Source organism: Lathyrus oleraceus, chromosome 7 (assembly GCF_024323335.1).
Source record: "Lathyrus oleraceus cultivar Zhongwan6 chromosome 7, CAAS_Psat_ZW6_1.0, whole genome shotgun sequence".
In the NCBI taxonomy this organism is placed as follows: domain Eukaryota; kingdom Viridiplantae; phylum Streptophyta; class Magnoliopsida; order Fabales; family Fabaceae; genus Lathyrus; species Lathyrus oleraceus.
Window position 1 is genome coordinate 300844731 of NC_066585.1, and position 11918 is coordinate 300856648.

At 35.6% G+C, this 11918-nt stretch overlaps 1 protein-coding gene across 1 annotated transcript; it reads right to left on the bottom strand.

Moving 5' to 3' along the window:
- Nucleotides 1-10829: 10829 nt before the first annotated feature.
- Nucleotides 10830-11628, bottom strand: LOC127105878 (germin-like protein 9-3). The gene has a single exon (XM_051043090.1). The coding sequence runs from the start codon at nucleotides 11590-11592 to the stop codon at nucleotides 10969-10971; it is 624 nt and encodes a 207-aa protein (XP_050899047.1). The 5' UTR covers nucleotides 11593-11628; the 3' UTR covers nucleotides 10830-10968.
- Between the last annotated feature and the right edge of the window lie 290 nt (nucleotides 11629-11918).

The following is an 11918-nucleotide window of genomic DNA, read 5'->3' on the forward strand; positions in this document are numbered from 1 at the left end:
GCTCGCAATGATGGACTGAACAGAGTCTCCACCGAACTTTATTTATTCCTAAAAAGGAAAAGGGAAATATCGATAAAACCCAGGACAAAAGAAAGGATAAGATATGGTCATCGCAACCAATATCAGGGTTCGGGAGTCGATTACGCAAGGGGAAGGTATTAGCACCCCTCACGTCCGTTGTACTCAACGCGAACCATTAGGTCAGTAGTGTGCGTTAGTGTTAGTTAAAATATTAGGCTTTTCGAATTATCAGGTGGGAAAGAAAGAATAAAAGAAAGGAAAATGTTTTTGGTTTTTTGACAAAGGACTAAACCTAAGTTTTTTATTAGTGGGCCTGACAAGATTTACAAATCCTGCTCCTACGTATCTCAAAAGAGAAATCAAGGCTTACGTAGTTCTGGGTAGAAAAATGTTTGTTTGTTGGTCGATTTTAGCAAAAGCTATATTGTATTAATCGACGAAAACATCGTTTTACCCAAAACAGATGAGGAGTGGACGCATACCACACATCGAACGGATTTATAGATCTACATTCGGAAAAGCGTCACTTATCTCTACTCAACAATCGTGGCCGAAACATTGTTTTGTATCACTTAAGACAATATATCTTTCATTTATGAAAAAAATATTTTGATTAGTCGCACGGCGGCGAGAAAAGAGTTTGATCGGTTGGATGCATTTTGAGTGATGGCGAGAACTTGGATGAGCGAGATATACATCTCGAATCCTAGTCTCAGGAATGCACGGTATACACCATGTTCCATTTCCACCTTTATTTGCAAAAATGTTTAATAAGCATTAAGTGTTTTTGAATTTGATTGAGAAAGGGTTTGAAGAAACCGCATTGACAGTTTTAGAAGATGGCGAGAGTTAAGATTGGCGAGGCATACGTCTCGAATCTTAATCTCAGGAGTGCATGGTATACACCATGTTCCATTTCCACCTTTATTGAAAAAAGTGTTAAATAAGATTTAAGTATCTTAGATTTGATTGAGAAAGGGTTGGACGAAACCACATTGACAATTTTAGACGATGGCGAGAGTTAAGATTGGCGAGGCATACGTCTCGAATCTTAACCTCAGGAGTGCATGGTATACACCATGTTCCATTTCCACCTTTACTGGAAAAGTGTTAAGTAAGAATTAAGTATTTTGGTTTTTGTTGTGAAAATGACTTGACCCTAGATCAAGTGTTGATGGACGTTTAATAGAAATTTGAATGAGTGTTTGAGAGAAAACAAAGTGGATAAATTTGGATGATGGCGAGAGCTAGGATTGGCGAAATATACATCTCGAATCTTAGTCTCAGGAGTGCGTGGTATACACCACGTTCCACTTCCATCTTTATTGAAAAGGTCTTAATTATGAATTGAGTTTTTATTAGAAAAAATGGCTCGACGTTGAATCAAGCGTTTGATGAAAGTTTGAAAGAAATGGAATGGAATAGGAGGGAGAAATGAATCGATTTGTTTATTGAGAAAATACTCGACGTTGGATCGAGTCATATTTTTGCATTTTTTGGAAATGGTTGATTTTATTCTTGTGTTAGTATCTAACTAAACAGTCAAACAAATAAAGAAATAAAACAGTACAAAATTATTACACATCGGGGAAGTGGGGTACATTTTGTCAAATGGGGATTCAAAATCATGAAATAATTAAATCGGGCCTAAACAACAAATGATGCAAAGTATGAGTGTAAGTGCAAGAGAACTGGCTCATTGTAAGAAAGCCCAAGAGTAAGCTATGTGAGGTTGATGGCGATGCTTAAAAGTAATCGACTTACAAGGGTATGGAAATGGGCTCGATATTGAATCGAGAAAAGTGTGATTTTAATAGTTTAAAATGGTTTTGAATGGATGATGAAATTAAAAGAAATCAAATCTATGTTATGATAATGAAACTATGAATACGGGAGAAATTAAAATAAAACATAAACATGAAAAAAAATACCAAAAGAAATAAAATGCCAAATACGGGTATCGAACCCAATCCACTAAAACCTAGAAACTACCCTCTCTCCACTAGACCATTTATCATTAGTTATTATTTACCACAACCCTTTGAATATATAAACCAGAAAGGATTGGAACAAAAAATATTAAAAATAAAAACTAAATAATAATAAAAAGATTTGTTGGATTACCCAAAAGAAACCCAGCCGCCTGGCTGTTGGGTTCTAGAGGTTAATGGGTTGGGAACTCTTAAACAAAATTAACAATCATTAATAAACACTATATAAAAAAAGAAATACTAAACATATTAAAATTTTTTTATGGTTTTTTAATAACTAAAGGGTTTGTTTGGCTTGAACTAAATAAAATAAAAACAAAAAACAAAAGCAACAGCAACAAAATGCTTCATCGTCCTCCTCTCTCCCAATCTCACTTTCACGAAATCAAAACTCACAATCTCCGTTTTTCTCTCTCGCTTCCCTCTACGAATCTCTTTCAATCACTCTCAGCAAAACTCTCTCAGTCGCGTCTCTCTCAATCTCACTCACACCAAACCCTCTTTCAATCGCGTCTCTCTCAAACATACAAAAGGTCATGGCTGAAACAAAAACAGGGAGCTCACCTCCGGACCTTCGACGACGACGACATTATCAGGTAACGATCGACCCTTCTCACTTCGCCTCTCTCAATCGATTTGATTTCCGGATTAAGGTTCTTGGTGGAGTTTTTCTTCGCCTCTTTTTCTTAGGGTTTTTTCCGCCTCCGATTTTGTCTTCGTTAATTTTTTTGTTGTTCTCCACTGATTCGCTCTCTCTATTTATGCTCACAGCTTAGGGTTTTGATTTGGTACTCAAAAGTTCAAAGAAGAAAAATTCCAGAAGTGCTTTTGTCTGCTCAGAATCAATTTTATCCTATTTGATGCTACAATTTGGGAAAGGTAATCTGAGCTCAAACTTTCTCTTTGAGTTTTGTCTCTATTGCCTAATCGGGATATTCTGGATTTTTAACGCTTGGGAATTTTCTCTGCTTTTTTTTACTGCAGTGAAATTGGTGAGAGTTGTTTTGATTTTGCCTTGATTTCAATGTTTTTGCCAAATCCATATTGCAATTGACCGTCTGCACGATCTCTGGTGGCTGAAAATGTTGAATGTGAAAGAAGGCTTCCAACATGACTTGAATGCAACAGCCAATGTTGAGCTTTTAGGTCCAACTTTTGCCTTCAGCAAGAAGTTCTTATTGGCTTGCCAGGACGCACCTATTTGAAAAGTGGAGTCTGAGATACTGTTTGCTGCTATCGCATCATCAACACTTGTTTGTAACTCAAACCCAAAGTCAATGTAGTTTGTAATTCCCACAACAGAATTCTCTTCGAGGGGGTTCTTCACCCGTCTTTGAACAACCATATGCTGATAAAATGAGGCAACAAACTGAGAGCTTTTGACAAGCTCAAGACTGAAATTGAAAGACGGGCTCAAAGGGCTGTCGGACGGACTTGAAGCCAAAGTAACAAAAATCATGTCTTGTAGTTCACATCATGCCGACACTCATTTACGGTAGGCTTCTTCTTTGCCCATGCCATCCAATGCATCGAAACTTGGTACATTTATGCAGAAACTCGTTGTGTTTGATGTTGCAGGAGGACATACTGAGTTTGGTTTGCGAGCATAAAGGTCTCGTTGTGTTTGATGTTGCAGGAGGACATACTGAGTTTGGTTTGTGAGCATAAAGGTTGGAAGCACCTGCTGCTGAACCAATAGAGACTGTTTTTGAACCAGAATTAGAATTTATCCTTTGAGGAGTACTTGGTGCACTTCCAGATATTTTCCTTCCTTCAAGGGGTCTGAATCATGAGAAATTGACAACCTTCCAAGAGATCTTGTTTCTTTGAGTAATGGATCCGGATTTTGTGAGCTAGATAGCCTAACCTTAGCTGTGATTTCAGTCAATACAGTTGTATTTCCACTTGAGGATTTAGATTCTGCACTGCCGTTGATGAGCTAGAGCATATGCCATGGCTTTCTCGCGTTTTGCTGCAGCCTCCTGTCTCTTTAATATTTTGGTTTGAATTTCTTCAACAGATCCCAACACTGTCACACCAACCTTCTTCAATTTCTCGAACACGGGCTTCGTTTACAAGCTGTTGCTGAAGTTTCTGTTGTGGGGAGCCAAACAATTATCAGCGGTTACGGTGAGTTTTTTTGATGCTGTCATGTTCTTTCCAATTTTCTGTTGTGGCCTTTGTAACCGAAATATGGACTGCTGTGATATTGCAGGTTTATTTGGAAATGAAGAAAGGTTTCCTCTTGGCAAGCCTGGTTGCTTCAAAGACAGTGAGGGAGATAGCCAACAGATGGTGACATGCCAAAACTTGGCCCAGAACCAATGGCACGTGAAGGAGGAGTGGCAATTTGAGATTGCTGATATTAGGTACCGGAACAAAACCTGGGATACGTGATTACAACAAGCAGCACTGTAAAGTTTAAAATGCCGGTGATTAGCTTTAGTGCCTCAAATTTGTAGTTTACGGTTGTTTGTAATTAGATGCATATTATAATCCTTAATTTTTGGTAGCTGTAATTGTTGAGTTCCAAGTAACAACATCTCTATATGCCATTCCTTTGAAAACCTTGTTAACATCTTCTATGCTCAGCTTGTTGGGGAATCCCCCAGATCTGAAACAGCGGTGAGAATCTTAGCTAGAGCAATAGCATCGGGTCGAGTTCCGCTAGAATCATGTTGCGAAAAAAAACCTCCCTTGAGTCGTGCACCATTCCGATGTCAGCATAGCCACTAAATAATACAGCCCAATCAATTACATCCTTCTTGGGCATTCTATAGAAAAGATAAACTGCTTTTCAGCTGAAAAGCAATTCATGTACATGTCGATCAAAGTTGCAGAGAGAGTCAATCTTATTTCAAATACCATATTTCACTGCCAATTCATGAATCTTCATGCCTTATTCCAAATTGGAGGTGTAAGCACCAACTCGCAATGCACTAACCACAGTAACCCAGTTGGGTTATTGGATATTTGATTATAAAAATGGATATGGATTTTTAGGAATAATCCAAGACTAATCTAAATATCAATTTAAATAATAATAACAAATCAGCAAAAACCAAATTAAAATCAAATTAATCTATAATTCATTAAAATTACTTTGATATCAACTCTAACATTCATTTGAAAATTAAAATCAATTAGAGTTTGAATCATTAGTAAAATAAACAATTAAGATTAAATTGAAACTTGGAATTAAACTTAATTCGAACTTAAAATCAAATCGAAAATTAAAAAAAGTCAAATAATTAAAATTCATTTTATAATCAAAATACACCATGATCAAGAAGCTAGATAATGACCAATGTCTATCAATAAAAAAATGGATTTGGGAATGAATGTATGCAAATGAATTTCAGGCCAAGTGCCAAATAAAAATAAAAAATTCAGGACCAAAATCAGGGTATGTCACTCATCTCAATAAATTCTATGAGATTGTCAACACACTTGGTCCTCTAGAAGTTAAAGAGGAACAAGTGTTCATGATATTGTTTCCTCATTCTTTGATCGAAAAAGAGAAAGAATGGTATCTTGATCAAGCAACTCAAATAATGACGGATTGGAATATGCTATAGGAGAAATTCTTTTATAGGTTCTTTCCACATAACAGATTTATGGAGGCCAAGATTTTAATTGCGGTATTTTCTCAAGGTTCAAGTGAATCTCTTAATGAAGCATGTGAGCGGTACAAGTCAATGCTAAGAAAATGTCCCAATCATGGTTTTGATGAACTTATTCAAATCCTTATCTTTCACAATTGACTTCAACCGCAACTAAAACTTCTTTTGGATGCAACTGCGGGTGGTTCTTTGATGTCTAAGAATACAGAAGATGCAATTATTGATCGAATGACACTAAATGATCACCAAGGGAAACACAATATAGGGCCTACTCAAAAGAAAGTTGGAATTATTGAGTTGGGGACAAATGATGTAATTTTGACGCAAAACAAGTTGTTATCTCAACAAGTAGAAGAACTTACAAAGCAAATGTCAAAGCTTCCACAACAACTCAAAGAGATGCACGAGCTTCCTATAAAACATCAACAAGTTGCTTCTTGTGAATTGTGCAATGGAGATCATCCTACCGACTATTATCCTCCGGTTAATGAAGAGGCAAATTATATGGGAAATCAAAATCAATACCAACAAAGGCAAGCACCGTACCAGAATAACTCTGATTATCAACAAAGAGGAAACAATGCACAATATGGCCAAGGGTGGAGACAATAAGGAGGACCATCCAATAGACAAAATCCTTATCAGAATCCTCAATCCCAAGAAAGACCTTCTAAGATTGAGGACACTTTGAATCAATTCATGCAGATGTCTATGGAAAATCAAAAGAGCAATGAGGTGGCCATCAAGAATCTTGAAACTCAAGTTGGTCAATTAATTAAGCAATTAGATGATCAACAAAAAGGAACATTTTCTAAAAATACTCAAGATAATCTGAAAGAGCATTGTAAGTCCATTCTAACTCGTAATGCTAGAGAAATTGCCAAAGGAATTCGTGATGATGTTTAGAATGTGAAGGTTATGGTAGAAATAAAAGAAGAAAAAGATGAGGTTGAAGTAGAAAAAAATAAAGAGGAAGAATTAGTTGAAAATTAGAAACTTGAAAAAGAAGAGTTAGAAAAGAAAAAGAGAGAGGAAAAGAAGAATAAAATTCAAAAGGAGAAGGAAAAGATGAAGAGTATTCCAGTTTAACACTTACCTTATCCACATGTTCCTTTCAAGAAAGACAATGCAAGGCATTATGCAAGGTTTATGGATATATTTAGTCGTTTGCAAATAAATATTCCATTTTCTGAAGCTCTTGAACAAATATCAACTTGTGCTAAGTTTATGAAGGATATTCTCACAAAGAAAATGAGGTATACAGATCAAGAAGCCATCAATCTTGATGCTAGTTGTAGCGCAATCATTCAAAGAACTCTTCCACGGAAAGAAATCGATCCTGGGAGGGTTACATTACTTGTCACGATAGGAAATGCATACATTGGCAAAACATTGATTGACTTGGGATCTAGCATAAACTTGATTACATTGTCCGTTGTTTAAAGGTTAGGTAACATTGAAATGAAATCAACAAAGATGACATTACAATTGGCCGAAAAGTCTATCACTCGTCCGCATGGAGTAACTGAAGATGTTTTAGTTAAGATGAACAAGTTCATGTTTCCTATTGATTTCGTTGTTATAGACATGGAGGAGGATGATGATGCACCTCTAATTCTAGGTCGACGTTTCATGAAAACCGCAAAAATGACGGATGATATTGATGATGGCTTAATGAAGGTTAGAGTTCAAGATGAAGAAGTGGGTTTCAACCTCTTTGAAGCCATGAAATACTCATACGATAAAGGAGATTGCTTCCGGATTGATGCCACAGATAAAGCCATAATGGATGTAAAAAGACAAGTTCATTTATCCACTCCACTTTAGAAAACTCTTACCGATGCACTCAAAGTTCTTAATGAAGATGAAGAAAAAAAGATTGAAGAATGCTTAAGATAACTTGAGTCATTGGAAGAAATTCCTCCTCTTGAAGCCAAAGTTGAAGAATTGAAAGATGAGTCAAAGAAAGATGACTCAAAAAGTTAATTGAAGATGCTACCCTCACACTTGAAGCATGTGTTTCTTGAAGAGGGTGGTCATAAACCTATGTTTATTAGCAATGTATTATCCAACAATGAAGAACAAAAATTGATTTAAGTTTTGAAGAAAAATCAAAAGGCAATGGGTTAGGAACTTTCCGACTTGAAAGGAATAAGTCCAACTTATTGTATGCATAAAATCATGATGGAAGAGGATTACAAGTTGGTAGCTCAATCACAACGTCATTTGAATCCTACTATGAAAGAGGTAGTAAGCAAAGAAGTAGTGAAATTATTAGTGGCCGACATGATTTATCATATTTCGGATAATGTTTGGGTTAGTCATGTGCAAGTGGTACCCAAGAAAGGATGGATGACAGTGATTACAAATGAAAATAATGAGTTGATTCTGACAAGAACTATGACGGGATAGAGGATGTGTATAATACCATTTTCCCTTACCGTTTATGGATCAAATGATTGAAATATTGTTTGGTCAAGAATTATATTGTTTCTTGGATGGTTATTTCGGGTACAATCAAATTACCGTCAACCCGGAAGATCATGAGAATATGGCTTTTACATGTCCTTTTGGTGTTTTTTCTTATAGAAGAATGTCTTTTGGGTTGTGTAATGCTCCTGCAACTTTTCAAAGATACATGCAAGCCATCTTTTCTGATTTGATCGACAAATGCATTGAAGTCTTCATGGATGACTTCTTTGTAATTTGTCTTTCTTTTGAATTATGTTTGAGGAATTTGGACACTGTATTGAAGTGGTGTGTGGAAACCAATCTAGTTCTAAATTGGGAGAAATGCAACTTTATCGTAACTGAAGGCATAGTTCTTGGTGACAAGATCTCTTCCAGAGGCATCGAAGTTGACAAAGAAAAGGTTGAAGTGATTGGGAAGCTTCCACCACCATTGAACGTCAAAGGAATCAGAATCTTTTTGAGACATGCATGATTCTATCAGAAATTCATCAAAGACTTCTCAAAAATTGCCAAACCATTGAGCAATCTGCTCAACGAAGATAAGTCTTTTGATTTTGATAATGCTTGTTTAATTGCTTTTGAGGACTTAATCATTTCTCCTGATTGGAAACTTGATTTTGAACTAATGTGTGATGCAAGTGATTATGCGGTTGGTATAGTTCTTGGTCAAAGAAAGATAAAAAAAAGCATGATATACACTATACGAGGAAGGTTTTGAATGAAACTCAAATTAATTATGCTACCATAGAAAGAGTTTCTTGCTATAGTGTATGCATTGGAGAAATTTAGGTCTTATCTCATTGGTTCAAAGTTTATTGTTTATACTGACCATGCAGCGATAAAATACTTTCTCAACAAACCTGACTCAAAGCAAAGGCTTATTAGATAGATTCTTTTGTAGCAAGACTTTGATCTAGAAATTCGTGACAAAAAGGGTTCAGAGAATTTGGTGGAGGATCATTTGTCTAGGTTGGTGAACGTTGAGGTGACCAAGCAGGAAAGTGAGGTTATGGAGGAGTTTTCAGATGAAAAATTACTCATGGTACAGGAAAGACTGTGGTTTTCCGATCTAGAAAATTACAAAGCAACTGGGATAATACCTGAGAATTTGACTTGGAGCCAGAAAAAGAAATTCCTTTCTGATGCAAAATACTATGTTTAGGATGAGCCTTACTTGTTCAAGATTGAAACTGATAATCTTCTATGGCACTGTCAAAATTCACCTTATGGTGGTCATTATAATAGTATAAGTAAGGAAATAAAAGTTCTTCATTTGGGATTTTATTGGCCTTCCTTGTTCAAAGATGCACATATGCATGCTCAGAATTGTGATAGTTGTCAAAGGATCGGAGGAATAAGCAAACGAAATGAAATTCATTTATAAATCATGTTAGAGGTGGAAGTTTTTTATTGTTGGGGTATTGATTTTTTTTGTCCATTTCATGTGTTCTTCTCAAATGAGTACATTTTGGTGGCGGTCCATTACGTTTCCAAGTGGGTTGAAGTGATTGCTTCATAAAAAGCCGATGGAAAACGATGATCAAGTTTCTAAAAAAAATATATTTACCTATTTTGGTACTCCGAGAGTGTTGATTAGTGATGGCGGTTCACACTTTTGCAATTCACAGTTAGAGAAAGCCTTGGAGCACTATGGTGTTAAACACAAAGTTGCATCACCATACCATCCGCAATCAAATGGCCAATCTGAGGTGTCTAATAGAAAAATAAAGAAAATCTTGGAGAAAACAGTGTTTGCTTCAAGAAATGATTGGTCTCTCAAGCTTGATGAAGCTTTGTGGGCGTATCGTACCGCTTACAAAGCTTCAATTGGTCTTACCCCTTTTCAGATGGTTTATGGGAAAACTTGTCATCTTTCGGTGGAATTAGAGCATAAAGCTTTCTGGGCATTGAAGTTTGTAAACTTTGATCTCAAGTTATCCGGAGAAAAGAGGAATTTATAGTTGCATGAAATTGATGAGCTGGGACTTCAAACCTATGATTGCAATAAGCTCTACAAGCAAAAAATTCAGAGGTATCATGACAAAAAAAATTCAGAAAAAACTTCAAACTCGAAAAGATGATACTATTGTTCAATCCTAGATTAAAACTGTTTCCGAGTAAATTAAAGTTCAAATGATCAAGTCCTTTCCAAATCAAAGAAGTAAAACATTACATAACAATCGTGTTGGAAGATCTCGTTTCATAAAAAAAAATTGAACAGTAAATGGTCAAAATGTTATTAAACTAAATTTAAAATATATTTATTGCGTTTCTAAAATCAATCTCTTACCCCTAGGATGACACATCTAAACTATGTGGATAACTCCTCAAAATAACTGATTTTTTCCACCAATTTGTTTTTTTATTTTACAAAAGTTGATGGTTTATAAGTTTTAATAACTTGTTTATATATATATATATATATATATATATATATATATATATACTATTAAATCATACATTAATTAATTACACTTATTTATTTCAAATACCACGCATTAGTTATTTCGTCCACCTCACTAATTTGTTGTTGAGTCATCTCTAAAATATTAAAGATGAGTTACTATTAGTTACTAAATTTGCCATGGGTATTTTTACTCAATAAACTTGTCACATTTACTAATAGTTTTCTTGCATTTCAAGAATAATGAAGCCACGAGCAAACAAAACTAAGTTAGGAAATCACCAATTTCCTTGATGTTTTCATTTCCCATTTCACATGATTATTAATACAGAAAACACAATCAAACAATGTCCATCTCAGACTTACACATAAAAGCACTCATTCAACAATAAAACAAAAACATAAAAATCAACATAAGATAAACACAAATCTATTACCCATCACAAGGCCTTTCTGACTAGGTAGAAAACCCTTTCTTCAAGTTTTGAATGGTGGAAACATCAGTCTTAAAAGCCAAAGCCAAGACATTATCACTAATAGAAGTATTAAACAACGTATTAGGAAGTGAAATAGTGCCAGCATTAGCACTGCCAAAGGCTGATATAGCAACAGCAGCAGCCTTATCATCAGCATTATATTGAAAATGAACGAGACCCTTTGGAAACACAAACAAATCGCCGGTTGAAAGAGTTTGTGTGAAGAGTTTATTCGTTGTGTCGACGAATCCAACTTGAAGTGAGCCTTGAACAAGAAAGAGTAGTTCAGCTGAACGTGGGTGAATGTGTGGTGGATTAATGCTTTTAGGTTGGAATTGAAGAGAAGCATAGGACACACTTTGTCCATTCAATGATGGAAATTCTATCATGGTTGCTTTTAGTACTTTGAAAGGTGGCGGGCTTGGGTTTTGTGGTCCGACGAGCACGCGAAAGCCCGTGTAAGTGAAGAAGTTTGCATCGATTGGGCCGGTTATTGGGCTTATGAAGTCGGTTAGTATGTCCGGGTCGCCGGCCCTTGTTATGGTCACAAGGGTAAATGTGTAAATGATGAATGAGAGAACAACTTTTAAGGTATGGGAAGACATGTTTTTTTGTTGAATTATAATGTTGAAGAAAACAAAGATGTGGTGGGATTTGAGGAATGTTATGTGTTTATTTATAGGAATGTTTTGCAATTGTATGGTTTGTATTGTTATGATGTATCTCATGCAGGCCTTTACGGTCGACGAGAACACCAATGGATTTTTACAAGAAAATGTTGCATGTAGTTTGCAGCTGTTTGATTGTGTCATTTAGCAATGAAATCACACCAATGGAAATTAGCCATGGGAAACTATTTTGTTTTTTAGTTATTGGTTTTATTAATAATTATAGAAATAATACTTTATTTCATGTTATACATGTTTTGTTA